Consider the following 24,538-nt stretch of genomic DNA (forward strand, 5'->3'; position numbering starts at 1 on the left):
TCTAAAGACTTTATTTTTAAAAGAGGGCCTGCATTTTTAATGCTCTCAACCACATTTAGCTATATAACCAAAGTAGGCAAGTTTCAGTTCAGTGGGGAGGTAGTTGGAACTGGCCTTACCCATGTGGAAATAATTGCTTTCCTGGCCTAAAGCTCTTCCTATTAGGATCAAAACAAACTGATGTTATCTTAAGAACCCTTCCAATTTTTGAAAAATAAAACCTAAGTGTTCCATAGTTCCAGATATTATCCAGATATTGTTTGTTTTGTTTAAGGACAAAATTATGGCACATTTATTTTTGTATTTAAATCAAAAGCAGAGTTATTATTATGAAGAAAGTCAGGGCATTCTGAAAGATAATTATCTCAGTATAGAAAGGCACATACAGGATTGGTATAGACAAGGCCACCAAGCTTAAACACTGTGATCTGATGTTTTTAAAACCTTACTTTGGCCCTTGGCCTTCTTTGCACCAGAATTTTCCAAATAAACTGTTCACCAAGAATATGAAATAATGCCACAGCACATAACATGATGAGCCATTTAAAGTAGATTTAGTAACAAAGACAAAATATTCCAGGAAGAATAAAATATAAATTCTGAAGCTCAATGTTTTACAATGCCACTGGCATGGATTCTAAATTTTCTAAGCACCTGCCAAAATATAACATGTTGTTTTGTTTCATGGAATTGGAAAACTGAAAAAAAAAATATGACGATGTTACTTAGACCAGTCTTCTGCCTCTGGCACTACCTATACCATCCAGATTGATGGCTAATAAGAAATACAACTTTTATAAAATGAGCAAGATGGCAGACCTACAACCTCTTTGAAGTCTCTTAATGTTGCGCCACCTTGAAATCATGACCAGTGGCTCCACTTATCTCAAACTTTCTGTCCTGCAATCAAAACTCATTTCTTCCCACCTCATCAGAGATAGGTTTGGGACTTCTCTGTATACACCTTGCTTATTATAAATACTCCCTAGGCCTTAACCTTTCTCTGGATCCTTTTCCATAATTATTTCGTTTCTCCTTCTCAGGATGCTATCCATTTTCCCCATATGTGTTTTTTTGGGTTTTTTTAAAAGCTATATTCTACTTGCTTCTTGAAAGGAAAAACATCATAATAACTTTTCTAGGCTAAATTCTAATAGATTACAGTCATCTGTCAATATCCTTGGGGGATTGGTTCCAGAACCACCACGGATACCAAAATCCACAGATGCTCAAGTTCCTTAAATAAAATGGGCCTAGTACAGTCAGCCCTACATATATGCGGATGCAGAAACCATGGATACTGAGGTCCAACTGTATTGGTATGGTTTATCAACATGTTTAGAATGAGGAAATCACTCCCAGAAGAACAAAACAATAAACTCGCAGACATTATTAGTGAACACTCTAAAGTGGTCAGAATTCTTTTTTTTTTTTTTCCCTTAGTGATATGGGGATATGAGAGGAAACTAGTCAAGTTAACAAAGAGTATATTTCAATGGCAATAGACATGTGTAAAGTATCTTAATATTTTCTTCCTGATAAAATACAATACATAAATCAGAGGTCTTATCACAGAAGAGATAATCCAATTTTCCTTAACAGGATCAACTGAGCCTTGGTCTGCATTTCTGGGAAGTCAGTGTCTAGTCATTCTCAATGGGACTTTTGCCCAACTAAGACTTGGAATTATCTTGGAATTGTCTAAGTTTTCACTACATAATGACTTTACTGTGTTTTTTTAATAGGATTCTTATGTCTATTTGTATATGTCAGTTTTTCTACCATTGCACTTCCCCTTGCTATATTTATTCTACGTATAGAAACAAAATCATGATCAACAGAATTGGATTGAGTAGTGCACTTAAAGTCTGTTAACTAAACATATACTGTGTATTACTGAGCTACTGGCACTAGACAGCAGAGGGCACTGGTAATATATGCTGACCCAAATATCTTGAGTCCCATATGATCATTTAAAAGTAACATTGCTATTAGCATAGCTATGGACCCAAAATATCTGTCTTTCATTACCAACTGTTAGTTCACACTCTGTTATAAATAACCACAGTCCAGAGATGCCCATATACTCACTCCAATATAGAAAATACTTCATCATATTTAATTAAATAACAAATAGCTATCATTTAATACAGGCTAAATCCTAACAGGCTTATTTTGTGTTATTATGCTAGCTGCTTTATAAATTTATTTCTCACAGAGTAATGTATGAAGTGGATGCTTTTATTCCTAATTAAAGAAGCCGATGCTGTATGGCAAGGTCCTAAGTGGCAGGTTTATGGACTCAGCCACTGCTGAGAGCTTAAACCATATTAGCCTTATTTATAGTTAAAATCCAGCACTTAGCATAGTCCCTGGCACTCAATTAATATTTAGGGAAGAAAGAGCAGGGAAGGGACTCTAGATCTGATAACAGTGCCACGTGTCACATCTGCCTTTAAGATGCTCTTAATAAGTATTTGCTCATTTGATTAGATTTTACAAGCCACTAGTTACTGGCATAGTACTAGGCACAAGGTCTCAGAGACTTCACTGTAAGAAGTACTAATACTTTGCTTATTAAAGACATATATTTCCTCAGGTGGTATTAATAGATAAATAGTGTAAAAAATTTAATTGAGAAAAAAACAGATACAATTTAAAAAATATAAATAAAAGTTTACTTCTACGTTTCCTTATATAGTTTGCATTCAAAAAAAGAAAATACTTGGTTTATGTATCGTATTAAACTGAATATAATTTTTTTTTTTTTTTTTTTTTTGCGGTACGCGGGCCTCTCACTGTTGTGGCCTCTCCCATTGCGGAGCACAGGCTCCAGACGCGCAGGCTCAGCAGCCATGGCTCAGGGCCCAGCCGCTCCGTGGCATGTGGGATCTTCCCAGACCGGGGCACGAACCCATATCCCCTGCGTTGGCAGGCGGACTCTCAACCACTGCCTCACCAGGGAAGCCCTGAATATAATTTTTAGCATAATTTCAACAGTGTTAGAGATATATCTTAATATCTTAATAGTGAATTAACTTTGTGACTAAGAGTAAATATTATATATGTAAATTTCATAGACTCTTCAAGTATTCCTTAATTCATGAAAAAAGTTGTTAAAAATTATATCATTGTATTATGAACTTCATGATTTGGGGATAATATAGCCCTAGTATTTATATATACAAAGATATTTATGATTATACTTATCTTAAACTGAGGGCCTCACTGCAGCAATCACAAAAATGAAATATCCTTTATGACTTATTTAAAAAGCATGCTCCAGAAAGGCAAAAAAAAGGTTTCCATTCTAATAAAACATACAGAATACCTAATACCATGCAGTAACATAAAACAAAAGTAAATATTGTGTCTAATCCCACATCCATCTTTCCAAAACATCAACAAACCATGCTACCGTGTTCTACTTTATATATAAAAATCTTTAAATACACCTCAGATTTCTTTGTTATTTCTTTATCTGTTTTGTCTAACTCAAATTGTACATTCCCTGAGTTCACAGAAGACATAAGATTGAAAACTACTTCTCTAAAACAGTAATTTACAATAGTGGGTAAGCATTAAAATCAGTAGATGCTTTAATAAATACAGATACTGGAGCCCTAGGCTAGACCTAATGGACAAAGTCTTTGGGGAGGGAGCCCACGCACCTATAGTTTACAGAGCTCCATGGGCAATTCTCATGCACAGTCAAGGCTGAGAACCACAAAAAAGAAAGGCTATACAAAGCTGCCTAGAAGCAGAAAATGTTAAAGCTGAATAGGGCTTCCCTGGTGGCGCAGTGGTTGAGAATCTGCCTGCCAATGCAGGGGACACGGGTTCGAACCCTGGTCTGGGAAGATCCCACATGCCACGGAGCAACTAGACCCGTGAGCCACAACTACTGAGCCTGCGTGTCTGGAGCTTGTGCTCCGGAACAAGAGAGGCCGCGACAGTGAGAGGCCCGCGCACCACGATGAGGAGTGGCCCCCACTCGCCGCAACTGGAGAAAGCCCTCACACAGAAACGAAGACCCAACACAGCCAAAAATAACTAAATAAAATAAATAAATAAATAAAATTTAAAAAAAAGAAAAAAAAAGCTGAATAGGACCTTAAAGATCATTTAATCAACTCATTTTCCAAAGTATGAATTTGAAATCGTGAGATGGTAAGTAAATTGTCCAAGATCACATAGCTAGCTATTAATGCCAGGAAGAGAACCAGGTCTACTGGCAGGCAGCCTAGTGCTCTTTACATCACACAAGGCTGCCTTCTCCACTTGGGAAGAAGAAACAGTATTCATTCTTGATTATACCACAAGATTAAACAGCATCATAGCATTCATATAGCAAATTCTCAGGGAAATGTGATTTAAAAAAAAAAATACTATCTCCTTTGGAAAAAATGGTGATAAAAGGATCTAAACTGGAAAGCTGTTTTGATGTATAAAAGAGCTAAATAATTATAAGGTGCCTGGAAAAGGCACTCAACAAATGTTACTCCCTTTCAACACCACAACCTCCTCCCCCTTCCTTTTTGATTCTACATCAAGACATCTCTCCCAGCTCTCAACTATGTCCCTTTTTATATTGTTTCTCCTAATTGGCAATGCCCTTTGACCTCTTCTTCAATGATGCTCATAAATTTCTCCAAGGCCCAGTTTAAGATGTACCTTCTAAGAAATCTTCTGAACTAACTTACCCTATTCTAATTATTGTTTCGTCCTTCATTATCTAAATTGCTTATACTTTTAAATCATATACTTGTTTATACCTTCTTTTGAAGCTTTGTAATTGTAATTACTTCCTAGTTGCTTTATATGTTTTTATTTTCTTCCATAATTAGAATATAAGCTATCAGTGGACTAGAATATAAGCTCCCCAAAGACAAGGATATTGGCCTGTTTTGTTTACTGATAGATCGCAGGCACCTAAAACAACATCAGGAACATAGAAGGTGCTCAATAAATACTTGTGGTGACTGAACAAACAAGCAAAGATTATTTTTTCTTCTATTCATGAATCTCTCCAACATAAAGACACAGATATGAAACATTAAACATTCTGAAAAAAATGAAGATAGATATGCTTGTACTTTAGAAAATTCACAGAATTTTTTTAAATTAATAAAGCTATAATAGATGAATCAACTCACTGGCTACAAGAAATCATTTAGCTTCTTCATTACATACTCTCAGTGATTCAATGGATATACAGTGGCAGCTGATACACAGAAGGTAAAGGCTTTAATTAAGACCTAGAGTTTGAAATCCCCTGCCTATGGTAAAGAACTTCTTAACTTTGTTCTCTTTTAAAACTCTGAATTAAGAAGACTCTAACAAAAAAACACTAATTTCTGGATTACTCAGGTTTCAAGTTATATAAAATAACAGTACGTAATTTTTCCAATACATAAATTTAAGAGAGCAACTTTATCTTTTTAACAAACAACTTGTTTCACCCTATACATAAGTACCTGGAAGGCTGAAAACAGGATTGTACCTTTCTTGAAAATATTTTAAAAGTACAATTTTTGAGCAAAGCACATTCAATAACTATTTTTGATAGTGATAATTTTATAAGTTAGCCTTCCCAAATAAGGAAACACATTAACTCTGCCCAATATTACATTAACAACCTAAATGGGAAAAGAATTTGAAAAAGAACAGATACATGTATATGTATAACTGAATCACTTTGCTGTACACCTGAAACTAACACATCGTTAATCAACTATACTCCAATGTAAAATAAAAAGTTAAAAAATTTAATTTAAATTTTAAAAATTCTGCCACCCCAAAATTACCTGCTTTTTAGCTTATGTAATTTAATCCAAATTTTAAAAATCCAGCTACCCTATATATAGGACTGTACAAAGAATACATCAACATGGTTAGGCATTCAGTGACAAAACAGAATTGTGAAGGGTCAGTATTTTTTTCTATTCATTTTAAGCCATATACCTCTACACATATGAGAAGATAACAGTGATAATCAGAATGCATTAAAAAACATGGCTGATTACATAATCTCAGAGGTCTTAGCTACTATGCTGTTGCTATTTTTCAACTGTCCAACTATAAGACAATTGAATGATTAGAAAACTCTAGTCTAAGTAAGTGAATTACATTGAGGGAGACTATATTGTATAGTGGAATGAATGGGCTTTGGAGTCAGATTGGGGTTCATATCCCAAGTCTTTCATCTCCCACCTCTTTGATCACAGGCAAAATGTTTAACTTCTCTGAGACTCAGTTTATCTACAAAATGGGCATAATAATTTCTCCCTTGCAGAGTTATGATGAAGATTTAAAAAGACAGTGTATCATTCCTTTGCTTAAATCCTCCAATGATTCATTATAACTTATAAAATAAATTTCAAACTCCTTCAAAAACTACATTCTTCCTTTCAGAGAAAGGAACCATGTTTTCTGATCTCAACATTTCTTAAAATATGCAAGCAGAAGTGTCCAATAGGTAGACAAAATATAGGCTTAAAGCAGGAACACAAAGAAGGGAAGACAACAGACAAGCAAAGTTCAGCATCATCAAGCACCCAGATCACAAATTTACTCAGACTGCTATCTTTGTAATCTGGATATACCAGTCTTTATTCCTCCTACCTAATATCACTGTCACGGGGTTACTTATTAATCCCTGCTTAATGGAGATTTTCGCAGTAATGAGCTAAAACAATTTTTCAAATACCCTAGGACAAGTAAACTCCTTACCACTCTCCTCCCTTAGCATATCACAAGTTTTCTAACATTACAAATATGGTGATTTCAGTTTCTGTTTTAAGTAGTCCATTAAATTGTTAACCTTTGCGTTTATCTCCTACTTCTAAAGTAATTCTTTATTATTGGCCGGACAATAAAATTTAGCACGTTCCAAGTGTAAGCTGGACTCTAGTTACTTACTTCCAGACTCAACCTTAACTCTCTTTCAGGTTTTTCTCCCACGTTATTGATGCCACTGTTTCCTCCACCAGAGAGTAAGCTCCTCTAAAGGTGGAAACCATATTACATCATCTATTCCCATAGCATTTAGCCTACCATCTCCAAAAAATCTATGCCACTTGCATTTACACATATTCAATAATTTCTTTGTTTTGTTTTGTCTTAATTCTCTATTTCCTAAAAGTCAAATAACTAAAACTAATTTGTGGTCTATCCTAGCTACCATTTACTGAATATTTCACTATGTATCACTCTGTATTTTTTTAATCTACAAAATATCATCATATTTTATCAACTATAAAATATCATAGACTTAATTTTAGAGGTGTTAAAATGTGAAAAATAGTAAATGGTGACTATGAAGCGCCACTGATTAGAAGACATATTCCATTTTCAGAGATCTTAAAACACAAGGAAAAAATGTACAAGAGAGTGCTTATAAACTTTGTCCTACATTAATACCTGTTAAACAGGTTAGTTACCTGTTGCAATCCCCAGTAATTGGGGGAGAAATGGATCCAAAGCCAGCTGCTTTAACTATTTCCTCTCCATTAAGTAAAATATGTACATATGCAATATGTGTTGATATGCTCAGAAGATTACTTGCAAAACTGTCTTGCATACATTTACTTCCCCAAACTTTTTATAAAAGAAGATAAAGTTCAAAAGTTCACTGACCACCTCCATGAAAAATTTCATAGTAATAACTAAAATCTAAAATTCATTTTGACACATTTTAGGCAAATAAATATGTCTGACTTTATTAATGGGAATGTTTTCTTCTCTCAAAATGGCACCACATACTGTAGTTTGTTGAGAATACAAAGAGATGAATTAAGTATTTTTTCATAGACAAAATATATATTACAAATTAATACCAAAGAAATTTGCCAATATATGTACAATTAAACATTTAAAGGCATATAATTTCCCAATGACTGTGCATTTTCACCTAACAAGCAGATATATTGACTGATAAATCTTATAATCACACAATAATACAGTTTCAAGTGTTTAGAGTATTGAGTTATATATATATTACATTAAATAACACAGAACTTGATTCCAGAATAAAAAGCACTGTATTTTATCCATAAATATTTGCTAGTAGGATAGAAAAGGGAACATGGCAATGTGACATTATATTCAACCTCAACCTAAGGATATCTTAGTAAGACAGTGAATAAAGAAAAAGCAAACAGAGTGGTAATTAGGCCAGTAATAATTTGGTAATGAAAATTTATTTCAAGTAGTAGATTTTTTTTTTTTTTAAGAATTGGTAGGAGTATTTAGAAAAGTCTAAACTTAGACTCTATCATAATTGAGCCTCCACTGTAAGAAAGAACAGATTAAATTCCATTTCTCTCCCTCCCTTCTCCCTTCCTTCTGTGATAAATATCAACATTTCAAATTATTTTATGCTAGGAAAGAAGTATCACATCTGTAGAACATAAAATAGGAAGAAAGAAAGAAGTATGGGATTATGTTCAATAAATATATATGTATTTGCAGAAGTTATTATTAAATGTCATTTTCTTTTAAGAGTGAAAACAATGGTAACCAAAGATTAAAAGGCTCAGAAATTTATATTCAACCCAAGATCTGGTTCTAACATGACTTAACTGAAATAGATTTGTAGATGAGATTTACTCAATACTTTGTACATCAGATATTCTCAATTTGTTAAAAAAGTATACTATGAATTAAGAATTAATAATTGTATCAAAATTCTCATCTTACTTCTCCATTTCTTAACGTTGTGATGGTTCCTCTTGCTACACCCATTCTAAATAGTGTTTCTGTGGCCTGTGAATGTAAAAACAGCAAAAATATATCATCTATAATCTGTATTCAACTGTACATCCCAACCCCAAAATGCAAAACATTCAACACTATTACATTTTTTAGGAACTACTAGAGAAGCATCAGTAAGGCACAATAAACTCTACATTATACTCCAGAAATATCATTTTCAGAACATTTTAATGCTATAAAGAGCCCAAACTGAAATATTTCAAAAGTTATTTAGATCTGCTATTATCACTCAATGCCTATAGTTTCAAATTAGCACACTTAAATAAGTTTAAAACTTAGTTTGGTTAACAAAGATTAAATAAAACTTCAGTACTTGAATTCAATTCAGAAATTATCATTTATTCTGATTTTTAGTTTCCATCTGATTTCAGTCCAAATCATTTGACTGGCACTGAAATACTGACAGAAGATGAAGTAATTCAGTGATGTCACTTATTAAATAACACCTGAAAAGACTTAATGCTTTCTATACACTAACAATGAACAATTCTAAAAGGAACTTAAGAATTTTGTTTATAATAGCACCAAATATATATATATATATATATATATATATATATATAAAAGACAGGAATAAATTTAACCAAAGAAGAAAAAAGGCTTGCTCATTGAAAACTGTAAAACATTGCTGAAAGAGATCTAAAAACATATAAATAAATGGAAAGACATCCTGTGTTCATGAAGTGGAAGATGTAATATTGTTAAGGTGTCAATACTATCCAAAATGATCTATAGAGTCAATGCTATTCCTACCAAAATCTCAATGACTTCTTTATAGAAATACAAAAATCCATCCTAAAATTCATATGGAACCCAAAAGACCCCAAATAGCCAAAATAACTTTGAAAAAGAAGAACAAAGTTGGAGTCACACCTTCTGATTTCAAAACTTACTTTAAAGCTACAGTAATCATAAAGATAAGTCATAAAGACAGACATATAGGCCAATGAAATAGGAGAGAGCCTGAAACAAACCCTTGTGTATGGTCTAATGATATTCTATAAAGGTACCGAGACCATTCTGTGGAGAAAGGACAGTCTTCTTAACAAATGATGTTGGGAAAATACCTGCAAAAGTATGAAGCTGAACCCTTACCTTATACCATACACAAAAATTAACTCAAAAGAGATCAAAGACTAAATGTAAGAGTTAAAACTGTAAAACTCTTAGAAGAAAACACATTGTTTTCCATTCATGATTCGGTGTCTGATGAGGACCTGCTTCCTGGTTACTATAGATGATTTTACATGACTATCTTGTTTGTATCCTGACATGGCAGAGAACAAAGAGAAGCAAGCTCTCTCTGCACTCTTACAAGGGAACTAATCCCATTCATAAGGGCTCCTCGTCTAATCCTAATTACCTCCCAAAGGCCCCACCTCGTAATACCATAATACTGGGGGGAGAGGGTTTTGACATGAATTTTGGGGAACACAAATATTCAGTCCATAACAGGAGTATTCCAGTCAGAATGGGCAGTAAGTACAAAGACCAGTAGGTAGGATCATGTTTGGTATGTTCAAGGACAAGTAAGATGGCACATGAGGCTGAAAGAAAAAGATTACATGAGAGTCTGATTGAGAAAAGAGAAGATGCAAGTTCCTCTGTTCAATATGTCTTTTATTTTTCAATCTGGTATAAGAGGAATGCATTTCCAACCTTTATTAATCGAAAATATAATTCAAAGCATGCACTACTAAACAAATTTTTAAGAATTAGTATATGAACAACAAAAAAAGAGAGAATTTAAATGTAAAAAGTGAATGCACATCTAAAGAAATGCAGAGTGAAGAAGGGATAAGAAACTAGAGGAAGCTGTAAGGAAACTGATGTATGTGTACAAAATCAGTGTGATCAGTGTAACATAAATAGCAGTGTAAACATATTAATTTAGTTATAAGGAAGCAAATAACAGAAGAAGTAAGGAAAAAGTTACAAGTAGCTGCCTCTGGGTTGTGGGACTCAGGCAGTGGAACAAGTAAATAAGAGTACTACTCTTTTTCTACTAGTTTGCAGCATACTATTTGACGGTTTAAACTACTTGTAAATCCTTGATCAAAACTTTTTTTTTAACTTTTAAAGGAACAAGTAATCCCTAGTATCCAGTTCTGCAAAGAGGTCAAATACTTTACAATTTTAATAGAGTGGTATATGTAAGAACATAGTTGAGGACTGAATAAGAGGATATAAAGTCAGTGTTAAGAGTCAACTCTTTCAAAAAGTTTCACAATAAAAGTGAGGAATGAAACTGAGCTGTTGCCAGGAAGAGCAGAGTTGAGAGAAAATTGACAACAGGATATTTTGAGGATAAAAGACTTAGACAAGTTTTTAATGGCTTAGTAGAAGTAGTCAGTAAGATGGAAGAAGTTACAGACACAGGAAGGGTAATGGATCCTGACTGAAGAGCGTTCCTGCAGAAGACGGTTAAGAGCACACAGAGCAATCTGTTAGCTATGTTACTTGGGAGATGGTCCAGATATAGGCAAATGCTTTCCTTCCCTCTCCCTTTCCCTCTCTGAATTAGGAGACAGGATTAGAAGAAGGAGGGGCATGGGGTTGGTGTTTGATATCTACATGCTGTTAGAAAATAAAACAACTTTTAGGACAAACACTGCTAAATTTGTGATTGCAGCACAACATGAATATGATTCCAATGAATAATTCACAGAGAGCTAAAATAGGCCACTAATGGGGAGGAAGAAAGGTTATTCACATATGCAAACAAAAAACAAGCAATAAATGAATGACTTTGCTATGACAGAATTTTACTAAAGCATATACAGCTAGATGTTGAAACAATTACTTACAGAAATCTTTATTAAAGGAAAAGAATTTCTCACCACCGATACATGGCATTTTTTTCTATTCTTAATGATAGGTACATTAAATTACATCTTCCATTTTCCTGTTTCTTTTTAAACCTTATTTAATCTAGTGATGTGATTAAGAGTCCTCAGCTAGGTCAGGTTAGTTACTGTATATATTTGAGGACCAAAAGGGGAAAGGCAGAGGCAACAAGCACTTGGGATGAAATACACAACTTCTCCTCTAAACCACATCAAACTACTTACTCTTTTGTGTCTCAAAAGCCTGAGGCAGTTTGAAGATCTAAATCTTCTTCTGCACTTTCTCCAGTAGGAAAAGAATACCAAATTCAATCTTTTGTTTCCAACTAAATTGATTTATTTCATGAGCTCTTCCCAGCAACATGTTTAAGGACTGTCTCATTCTAACAGCACTCTGTCAGTTCAGCTCAGCTTCCTTTGATTCTATAGGAAAGCACTGGAGTGAACAACATTCTTTTGACCTCTACTAAATAGATTGCTTTTAATTTACTTGTTACCCAAACAACGACTAACAAGTATCCAAAACAATGAGATACAGGGCTAATGCTCAGCATTTGTAAATTTACCACCAGCAAACTCTTCATTGAAATTTCCCTCTCCTTGAGTTTTGATAACAACTAAAATGATTAATACTAAAAACATTCATTAAACATCTGTCACTGGCAGGGAAAAAACCATATGTAGGTCCTCAGTTAAAAACAGGTTATCAAGAGAGACTGCTTTTAAGTAGAGTGTTAGATAAAAGTGACTTAGGAGACATGAAATCTAGATGTAAGAAATGCAAAGTTCTGGACTGGATCCTTGTGTTTGTGTGTGCAAATCAAAAAAGAGCCAGAAGGATATACAATGAATTGATAACAGTACTAATCTCTGAGTGGTTTTATTTATTTTCTAATGTTCCATCATGCACATATACTGTTTGGTAACAATAAAAAGAAAAGTAACAATTTTTGTACACTAAAAGATAAAACAGATTTAAAACAGAATTTTGGAACAACATAAAATGTTATAATACAAGCAATACAACATTGAGTAGCTCCCAAAGTGAAAATAATCAAAAGTCAATAGAGACTCATGTTATTACAGTTTAATGCTTTTTAATGCATTAAATCAACACAAAATAAGTAAAATTAACAAGAAATATATATTTAATAGACTTTACCTTGAAAAGCAGTATGATTATAAAAACTTTAAAGCATCATATTAAAGAAAGACTTCATTGGGTTAATTTAACATGCAGTTTACAGATATAAATACAAAAGTTGTATTTAGCATATGTTTATTTCCTATTAGTCAAGCAACTAGAATTCTACTTATCTTATTTCCACTATTTACTATCTGGGCAACCTTAGGCAGGTCATTTAAACTCTCTAAGCTCTGACCTCCTCTGTAAAAAGGTGAAAGCTAATATCAACCTGTTTTCCTGTGGTGGTCAATGCAGGTGTTAACATATGTGAAAAGCTCTGTAAAGAGCTAGATAAATGTAAAATACTGAATCCAAGGTCTGGTTTAGGACTTCCTGAGATGAAAAGATGTTTCAGAAATACTAATTTTTATGTATTCCCAGCGCCTTGCAAAAAATATAACAACATAGCATAAAGATTAAGAATGCAGGTTTTAGAGACAGACTGTTTAGTTCAAATTCTAGCTTTGCCATTTGTAAGATGTGTGATCCAAACAAGCAACTTACTTCTTTGAGCTCATTAACAGAATAAGGATAACAATGGTATGGAACTCAAGGAAAAGTGTAAGTGCTCAATAAATGATAATTTTATTAATATCTCAAAGGAACTGCAGAATTCCATTTCTACCTTAAAAAGTGGTCATCAGATTGCAACTAAAAATTACATCAGATGGCAATGAAAAAGGTACTATATAAAACAGTCAACCACAATTAGCACATTATGCCATATGGCTATTTATTTATGCTAAAATTCTTGACAAGACAACCAGAGAAAAAGAAAACTTACATTATTTCAAGAAGATTAATTTAGCAAAAGTCTTCAGAAATCATATGCAATAGTCATTCCCCAGCTGTTTATCCTGGCCATAGAAGAAAAGAGATTTAAATACTAAGGCTTTTCAGCACCAGCTGCTTCCCTCTCTATGATGATAAAAATACAAAGTAAAAATAGAAAAACTGAGCATTAGCTATCTGCTTCTCACTAAAGAAGCACTGCATGTTACAAATCTAGTCATATACTTTCAAAATACACAAACATATTAGCATAGCAACCAAGACCTTTGTGAGGTCGGCAAACCATTCTCACTCTCTTTCCTCCAGGCAGCTGCCTACAGGCCACCCGTTCCAGCTCATTAATTACAATTCATAACTTCAGGGCCCATGCACTGCAGCAGCTACAGCACAGGGAGCAAAACCTGAGAGAAACTCTTTCTAGTCAGAAAACAGGGAAGAGGGGCCCAAGTGAACCAGAGAATGTGTAGGGAATTAATCCCTGGTTCAGGGGAGGGGTTCTGTCTTTTTTTTTCTCTTGACTCTGCCCCAAGGACAGGCCCCAATTATAAGATGAAGCAGCACCAGTGCAGGTAGTTAAAACTGGAAAATAAATTCTGTTTTTCTGGGCAAAAGCATATGGAAAAGGGGACCTCTGGAGTCCAAAGAAGAAAGGAAGAATGCCCATTATTTTTTTCACTCTTTTCTCTATTCACTTTGTCCCAACGGCAGACCCTGAAGAGTGTGTGCAGCTGGGATAGCAGAGAAGGCAGCTACAACTCTGAGAGAAATCCTGTCTTTCTGGACAGAGGACCAGAAAGAGGAGACCCAATGAAGCAGAGAATAAAGAGGCAATCCCTGAAAGGAAGAGCTGGAAAAGGAAATCTCTTGACTAAATCCATGTTTGACCTAGCACAAATACAGAGCTCACCCCTCACCAGCATACGCATGGAACAGACCCAAGTAGCAAAGCGAAGGCTTTCAGGGCAAAACTACAATTAAAACTACCACCCAAGTCCCAGCATGGCCCATGAGTGGCACACAGTCAGGACAGACACAGAGCAGCATAGGAAAGGCAACTGACATTGGAGCTACTGTCCACTGAAGACGAGACAGAACTTGCAGTCTGAATCTAACAGGGGACTGCTTACTACTAAAGAAAAAAAATAATGATAAATAAATAAATAATAATAAATGTTTAAAAGATCAACACTCTCCAGAGGAGTTTTTAACAGGATCCAGAATCTCACAACCTGACATTCAAAATGTCAAGGACCAATCCAAAATTACTCAACCTGAAAAGAACAAAAAATCGTTACCACAGCTCAAAGAAAAGACAATCAGATGTTGGAATTACCAGACAGAGCCTGTAAAGGAGCTATTATAATTCCATGAGGTAAGGTTAAACACACTTGCAATGGATGGAAAGAGAAGTTCTCAGCAGAGAAACAGAAACTTTAAAAAGTGGAACTTCTGAAACTGAAAAATACAATAAGAAAAATAAAAAATTCAATAGACGGGGGCTCAACAGCAGAATGAAGAGAAAAGAGAAAAGAATCAGTGAACCTGATGATAAATAAATAAAGAGTATCCAGTCTACAGAAGAGAAAGGAAAAAAAATTGAAAACAGAAACTGAGCAGAACCCCACAGACTTGAAGGAGAATAGCAAAAGACCTAGCATTTGTATTATCAGAAACCTAGAAAGAGAGGAAAAACAGATTGATATATGTTTCTCTATATATTGATATAGAGAAAATATATGAAGAATAGCTAAAAACTTCTGAAATTTGGTGAGACAAACATTTACAGATTTAAGCTCAGTGAACCTCAAGTAAGATATGCACAAAGAAAACCATACCTAGACATATCATAAATAAAAATGCTGAAATCCAAATATAAAGAAAGGTTTTTGAAAGTAGCCAAAAAATATATATATGTATATGTTATATAGTAGAACAACTATTAAAATGATTATGGATTTGCCATCAGAAACCATCAGAAACCATGGAAGCAAGAGGAGAAAATATCTTTTAAGGTTTTGAACTATAAACCCAGAATTCTATATCCAGCAAAAATATCCTTCAGGAATGAAGGCAAAATAAAGACATTCTCATGTAAAAGAGACTAAGAATCTGTCACCAGCAGAAACGCTTTAAGGAAATGCTGAAGAAGTTTCCAGAGGCTGAAGAGAAATAATCCTAGAAACAGATCCACACTGTATGTTCAATTGATTTTCTACAGAAGTATCAAGGTACATGGGAGAAGACTAGTCTTTTCAACCAATGGAGCTTTAACAATTGAATTTCTCCACCGAAATATATGAACTTCGACCTACACCTTACTCCGTACACAAAAACTAACTTAAAATGGAACACAGACTTAAATGCTGGTGCTCAAACCATAAAACTTATGCAAAAAAACACTGGAAAGAAACACTTTATAATTTGATTTAGGCAAATATATGATACACCGGGGGGAAAAAAGAATAAAACATTGAAGAAGAAATTCATTATGACAGTTACTATCCAAAGATGGCCACACTAATTTATATCCTATCCCACATGTACTTCTTAAAATGTGACACTGACTCTCCTCCATATGTCATATATTCCCTGCCCTTGAACCTGGGACCTTTGAAACTACCTTGGTAACTGTAACTTAAATGTAATGAGGCAGAAATGATGCTGATTTTTAAGGTTAAATCATAATGGGCAAAATGCCTTCTGCCTGGTGTTCTCACTTTGTCTGAACCTCAGGGCTGCCTTTGGAGCCCTGAGCTACCAAGTAAGAAGTCCAACTACCTTTAAAAGGTAATTTTTACATAGTTTTTCACCATGCTAGAAAAACTATGTAAAAAGAGAGAGAGATGCCCCAGCTATTCCAACACACAGCTATTCAACTACTCCGAGCCAAGGTGCCATTCATGTGAGTGAGTCTTCAGATGATTCCAGTCTTTAGCTTTCAAGATGTACCAGCCAATGTCAAGCAGAACAGTCATAGGTTATTCCAGGCAAGCCCTTCCCAAACTGCAGATTCATGCAAAGTAAATGCTATTGTTATTTTTAGCCACTAAACTTTGAGTAGTTTGTTACACAGCATTAGATAACTATACAATGATAAAAATGTGTCTTTAATAAAAATTAAAGGCCTTTTGCTCTTGACTCAACTGAGAAAATGAAAAAGCAAACCACAGACTCACAGAAACTATCTGCAAAAACATATCTGACAAAGCACTTGCATCCAGAATATATAAATAATTCTTACAACTCAAAAATAAGACATATAACCAAACAAATTAAAATGAGCAAAATATGTCAACAGACCCTTCATCCAAAGAAAAAAGATATGTACACACATACATATAGTATATTCATATGTAACATGTATGCATGCACATGTGTGTGTATATTGTGTGTGTACATATGCACTCATAAACACACAACATACATATACACGAATGGGCAAAAAGTCAACAAAAAGATGTTCAAGATCATTAACTTTTACGGAAATGCAAATTAAAACCACAATTAGATACTACTATACATGCACAAGAATGGCTAAAAATACTAGAAAGAATAACAACAGCAAGTGATAGTGGGAATATGGAGCTACTAGAACTCTCATACGTTGCTGTGGGAACACAAAATGGTACAGTCGCTTTGGAAAACAGCTGGTCAGTTTTCTAGGAAGTTAAACATAAACTTACCATAAGACCCAGCAATTCTATCCCTAGGTATCTACCAAAGAGAAATGAAAACATATTATGTCCATTTGTATGAATTGTAGAAAACCCAAAATTACAGTGACAGAGAGCATATCAGTGACTGCTTGGGACCCGAGAGATATGGGGGGAGGGAACTGACTGCGAAGGAAAAAGTGAGACTTTTTTAGGGAAGAAATTCTGTTTGATTATGGTCGTAGTCACATAACTATAAACATCTGTCAAAATTCATCAAACTGTACACTTAAAACAGGTGATAATCATTAAATATAAAGCTGTTTTAAAAAAAAAATGCACACCTGTCCCTCTCCCCAGAGCAGTTCCCAACTAACTGGTAACTTAATCATCACCAACCATTAGGAAAAACCTGGGTACTACTCTAATGACAAATTTTATAGGAAGAATACACACATGCTTTAGATACAGATTTCATCTTAAATTCATATAAACTGAGGGCACAGGTAGAGGTTGACCAAAGCAGAAGAAAATTAGCAATAACACTAAAGCCAACAATAAATGCAAGAGATGAATAATCTAGGAAGGATACAGTCTGTATGTCACACTCAGAGGAACACCTAGGGATCCAAGAAGAGTAAATTGTTATGAAAACTCCACGTTCCATACAAAATTCTACATTATCACCATTTAGGAACCACTGCCTTATTATACACTTAACTTGATAATTACAGAAAATAAGTGCTATATATATAACTGAGCAACTGACAAACAAAAATCACCAATCTCACCTTCACTTACAGATGAATGTTCTTGTACCTGTATTTTCCATCCACTATTTGCCCAAGCAGAAACTTGAGTCATCCATGAATCTTTCTTTTCTCTCTACAACCTATAATACTTGTTATAAGTAATATTTATTATAGCATTTTACTTATAATACTTATTAGAATATAATACTTATTAGAGTAACTACCTATTCATCTAAAATCCTCACTAGACTATAGGCTATATTTCACTCATCATTATACCCCTAGCACCTAATGCCTCAGAAACATTTAATTGTTGAATGAATGCAAGAATTAAGAGCTAATGAATAAGTAGTTATTTGGACTATGTCAAGTAAGCACTTATTTATTGATAGTTTGGGGGTATGTGCTTTACCAAGGTGTGAACAAATATGTCCCAAACTATATTATAACAATTTCAGATGCTGAATGTATAACTCATTAACCTTTCATGTTAATGAAATCAACTTGATCTTTTTAGACAACACAAATGTCATAATCTGTTTTCACTCACTACACAGGAAATATGCATTACATATGGAGACAATGGACGTTAGCAATGGTTTTAAGGTTACAAAGAATGTTACTTCTGTTTATAGATGTGGGTTGGTTTAAGTTATCCAGAAATTTAAACAATAAGCAGATGGTTTGTTTCTAAATTGATAGCAGTCATCCGGCTCTAAAGAAGAGTGTACTTTTGTAAATACATGTTCTGTCATGTTCTATCCAATGTGACATGATGAAATAATGTACTATGTTATGTTCTGCTTTTCCTCTTTGAACATAATAAAACTTAAGAAAAGCATGGATATTTTCCCCCCACAATGTTATCTTCTTAGACTTAGAGTCAAAACAAACTAAGAAAGGATAACAACAAACAAAAATAAACCCACAAATGCTGAGATTTAGAGGTAGATTTCAATTCTGTTTCAAAACAAAATAAGAGTTGAGTCACTCAGAGTTTTCTCAATCATTAAATGGTGATAATATTAAATATAATAATTGAGAGTGTTTAACTTAAAATTTGAGAGTGGGGAATAAAGAATTATATCTAAATTTGATTTTTTCATTTCATTAGCATATAAAATATCTTTAAGTAGGCAAGATTAGAATATGTAATAATCATTAGATGATTATACAACATCCCTCCCCCTTCCTTCAATTCCCTCCTCTATTCTAACAAGATGCTGATTTTGTTTAGGTAATCTACCTTCTTTTACAAGGCTATTAACTAAATCAGTAATGTCAATCCCATTCCTCTTGCCAGTGATTTTTTTTAGATACAGGCATATGATATCAGAGATAAAGAAGGCAATTTCATAATAATAAAGAGGTTAATTCACCAAGAGAACATAATAAACTTAAATGTTTACGGATCTAAATGCAGGTATTCAAAGCATATGAGTCAAAAATTGATACAACCGGGACTTCCCTGGTGGCGTAGTGGTTACGCATCCGCCCGCCAATGCAGGGGACATGGATTTGACCCCTGGTCCGGGAAGACCCCACATGCCACGGAGCAACTAAGCCCATGCACCACAACTACTGAGCCTGTGCTCTACAGCCCGCGAGCCACAACTACTGAGCCCACGCACCACAACTACTGAAGCCCACGCACCTAGAGCCCATGCTCCATAACAAGAGAAGCCACCACAATGAGAAGCCTGCACACCACAACGAAGAATCGGCCCTGCTTGCTGCAATTAGAGAAAGCCTGAGTGCAGCAACGAAGACCCAACGCAGCCAAAAAGTAAGTTAGTTAATTTTTTTTTTTAATCAAGCAATGTAATTCACCATACTAAACTAAAAAAGAAAACTACACGATCATCTCTAGAGATATGGAAAAAACATCTGATATAAACATCTATTCCTGATAATAAAAACTAGGAATAGAAAGGGATGAGCTCAAATGAAAAAGGGCATCTACAAAAAATCTATAGCTAACATATCTAAGGGTGAAAAGATTGAATACATTCCCCCTAAGATCAGGAATAAAGCAAGATGTCAGCTCGATTTCTATTCAATATTATAGTGGAAGTCCTAGCCAGTGCAATAACACAAGGAAAAGAAATAAAAGGGATCCAGATTACAAAGGAAGAAGTAAAATTTTCTTTATTTTTCCACATGACATTCTAATAATAGCTAAAAACCCAATAAACAACTTTTCCATTTTAGAAAAGGCAAAACTATAAAGATAGTGAAAAGATCAGTGGTTGCAAGGGACTAATGAATAGGTAATCCACAGGGGATTTTCAGGGCAGTGAAACTATTCTACATGATACTGTAATCATAGATATATGACATTATGCATTTGTCAAAACCCATAGAACTGTACAACAGAAAGAGTGTACCCTAGGGTAAACTATGGGTTCTAGTTAAAAATAATGTATCAATATAGGCTCATCAACTGTAACAAATGTGCCACATTAATGAGATGTTAATAATAGGGGAAAAGGGAAGGGGAGAATATGGGAACTATCTGTACTCTCTGTTCAATTTTTCTATAAACCTAAAACTGCTCTGAAAATTAAGTCTAGTTTTAAAAAGTATACAGGTACAAACTAAAAAGAAAATGAAAGGTCATATATCAAGGTAAAAAATAAAAGAAAAAACTCTTTAACAAAACTAAATTAGAAATAGCCCCTTTTTTACAACCAAATTAATTTAATAAAAAAGCAAAATATGAGTGAAGTTAAATGACAATGTGAATTTAAACTCATTTAAAACATCTAACAGTTACTCATTCCATACTAGAGTATTAAGAGTCATTAACAATGACTATAATAGCCACATATGCAGTCCAATCTTTACAGGCCATGAAAAGGACATTAAGGAAAGAAGGGGCAAAAACAGAAGGAGCAACTGCAAATATGGAAGCCCATTCCCTTTCCATGATGTCAGGATTTCAGTCAGATGATTTCTAAAATATCAGTAGAACGTTAAAGAGTTATGTCCTAACATCCAATCTGTTCATCTAAGTCTTCCCAGAAAAAATTAGAAATAGAAACTGTATGTCCTTTACCACTATCACTACCATCATTATCATGAAATTTATTGACAAACATAAAAGCAAAAGGTCAATGAACCAAAAAATCGTAGAGTAGTAGGATTTAAATAGCCTGAGTTCTTGATGACATCACTGAATCCTGGAACTGCTACTCTTGAGATTCCATGTAATTTATTTTAAAAATAAATGTACTTATACTTTAAGTCACTTGCAGTTGGGTATCCAGCTAACTGCATGCAAATAAATCTATAAGCCTAGTGAAGAACTTGCCTCAGAATTTGTTAAAATGAAATCTTTATCTCGGAGTGAAACTCTGGATTTACTTATCAATCCTTAAATATTCTGAGTTCTAGATGTCTGGAAAATTATAAAATAAGTTCCTAAATACTTATATTTTATAAATTTGGGGCTTATTTTTATCAAAGAAAAAATGTAAACAGTTTTATATTACTTGTGACGGAAAGAATAAGGAACATGTATAACAAAAAATAAACCATGCTGATAATACAAACCTTGCTGTTCCTTTCATCTATAGCTATACCACTAATACGTTTTTTTAAAAGGAAAGTAGAGGTTACAAATCATAAAATCAGAAAGTGAGAAGATACGAAAACCCCAAATACTCAGTGTTAAGCCAGAACTCTAAGAAGAATAAACCTAAAGCTACTTAATTTCCAAACAGGAAACTGCATGGGCATTTGGAAGAAATAATTCACTGAAGTTTCTTAGAACTAACCTGAAGCTCCCATGCCACACAGTATTCCAGTATATGAATACTATACAATTTAACTGCCGGTGGATCCTTGAGTTGAACTGAGTTTTTATCATTACGAACATGCTGCTCAAATTATTCTTGTTGGTTTCTCCTGTTCCACATGAGAAAAAAATTTCTCTAGTACATACTTAAAGAATGGATTGACGACGTGTAGGATGTGTGTATATTCAAATTTATTAAAAAGTACCAAATTGTTTTCTAAACTGACTGTACTAATTCGCACTCCTACCAACAACATGTAACAGTTATTATTTCTAGCAATATTTTTCTCAAGGTTAACAAAAGAAAGTTCATCAAGTATCCTGTAAGAATCTAACGAAACTTTGGAATGAAATTATTCATTTCTTCATGTACTGACTACCTATATAATGGTACCATACATGTCGTAGGAACTCAGTAATCAAAAGCATTTCCTTAGCCTTCTCCTAGTAGCAAAATCATAGACATTTGCTCTGCTAAAGATTCTCTTATTACAAGTAATAGAAACGTACAAAAAAAAAAGTACGTATTAAGTTGAAACAGCTGGAGCAAAGATCTAGTGTCAGAGGAGTAGAAGGTTTGAAGGAAATATGTGTACACACATATACACACACACACATGCACAAAAAAGGCTACGGAATAAAGGTGCTGTCAAAGTGTATAGGGGCTATAGTTTTGTTTCCAGCTCTAGTGTTCTTAACAGGAAATTATAACAGGTTAGAAGACAGGAGTTTTACTATACTCTACAACTGTATCTCCAGCAATTTCTCTCTTAACTATGTAACCGACTCAGAGAATAACTGGGACTAGACACAATAAAGCCAAAGTAAGACTCTAGAACCAGTATGATCAGATAGTCGGAGAACTTACTTATCTGTCTATTTGGATTTAAGAGATGTTGAAAGTCCCTCTCACCCCCAAAACAGATCATTTCCTCTCACAGTGCCTGAAACCACATTTGCATTATTGAATTTTGTTGGATATTCAGGGTTTTTCATTAATTAACAAATATTTGCATTGAGCTGCAAATATCTCTGGACACAGGAAACTTATGAAAAATTAGCTGACAAGGATAGGCACCTGAAGAAAAACAGAAATAGGAACAGAGATGCTGAAAAAGAAGGTGGGAGAGTATCAAACAAAAATTTTGCCTACTTTCGCCATTTTACTGATATCTGGCCCCCAAATTACAGCTGTCTTTAATTGACTGGAAATTTCATCTACTGAAGACCAATATCCTAAATTGGCATAAACTTTTGTTTGGGTTTATTTACTGTTATAACTTTCCAGTATGTTCTACCAAATTACACTTATTTCTAACTACATTAAGAGTACAATCAGGGGCTTCCCTGGTGGCGCAGTGGTTAAGAATCCGCCTGACAATGCAGGGGACATGGGTTCGAGCCCTGGTCTGGGAGATCCCACATGCTGTGGAGAAACTAAGCCCGTGCACCACAAATACTGAGCCTCTGCTCTAGAGCCCGTGAGCCACAACTACTGAGCCCGCGCACCACAACTACTGAAGCCCACGCACCTAGAGCCCATGCTCCAAACAAGAGAAGCCACCGCAATGAGAAGCCCGCTCACCACAACAAAGAGTAGCCCCTGCTCACTGCAACTAGAGATAGCCCGTGAGCAGCAATGAAGACCCAACGAAGCCAAAAATAAATAAATATAAATAAATAAATAAATAAACGTCGGTGTTTACATTAAAAAAAAAAGAGTACAAGCTCGATTCCACACCTAACTTAAAATGAGAGAAAGAATTAGGGATAAAAACGGAGAAGCTCATAAAAAGAAAAAGTGACGTTTCAGATTCTGAAATGCTAGCACTGCAGAACCTGAAGGCCATGAGTCTTGATTAGTCCCCAGAAAAGCCTGCTTATGGAGACTGTGTGGCTGGCACCCACGGAGCAAGTAACTTGGCATGAAAGGAACCCTTAGTATTTTGTATTAATTGAAGTAAGACATTTAAGAATCTGGCACTTCAATTTGTCAGTTCACACCAATTGAACACAATGCTAAACATTATCCTTAGACACCAAATATTTAATGACCTATAAACAGTACCTCAACATTGAATTCTTTGTCTTATTTGAGTCGAAAGGAACCAGATTACATTGTTATGGTTTTAACAAAGTAAACAGAAGTTGGGCTGTTAAAAAAATATATCATAAATAAACTTAGTCCTTTTTATCTACACTTGTATATGTGTTTTTAAAAAGAATGTAATAGATCCCAATTCTTAATCATTCCCCCTAAATCCACAATTTCTCATTATTTCCTGTACTAGTTTGCCTCTGCTGTTGACTTTTATTTCCATCACAGATTAATAGGAATTCAGATTCCAAACATAAATTTTATAAACACATACAGTATATAAGCCTACTTAATAATCAAAACCAGCCTTCTTTAAATGTAATGTTTCCTTTCTAGTACTTCCAAATATGCATATACTTCATAAGGTCTTTATTTTATTAGCAATTTTTAACACCAAAAATGGAAACCATGTCTTCTTAAAAACATCAGATTCATAATGGTACAATCAGTAAGTCCCTTTCTCCCACAAGTGTTTATATATACAAATAGCGTGCTATATGAATAAAAAAATAGTACTTGTAAATCTATATACTGTTAGCAAGGACTAAATTTCCTTCTCAAAAAAATTTTTTAAAAAAAAGCAGACGAATACAGTACACAAAAATTTTTTGCTAGAAAGTTAAACAATGTAATTGCT

General features: G+C 34.3%; 1 protein-coding gene across 1 annotated transcript in view; it reads right to left on the reverse strand.

Annotated features, from left to right (window-relative positions):
* The window catches only part of TMEM135 (transmembrane protein 135), a 249,545-nt gene that overhangs the window by 137,513 nt on the left and 87,494 nt on the right, over window positions 1-24,538 (reverse strand). The window contains exon 5 of the mRNA XM_032640541.1: window positions 8,701-8,766. Within this exon, the coding sequence (XP_032496432.1) occupies window positions 8,701-8,766 (66 nt within the window). The remainder of the gene's footprint in view (window positions 1-8,700; window positions 8,767-24,538) is intronic.

Source organism: Phocoena sinus, chromosome 8 (assembly GCF_008692025.1).
Source record: "Phocoena sinus isolate mPhoSin1 chromosome 8, mPhoSin1.pri, whole genome shotgun sequence".
Taxonomy (NCBI): domain Eukaryota; kingdom Metazoa; phylum Chordata; class Mammalia; order Artiodactyla; family Phocoenidae; genus Phocoena; species Phocoena sinus.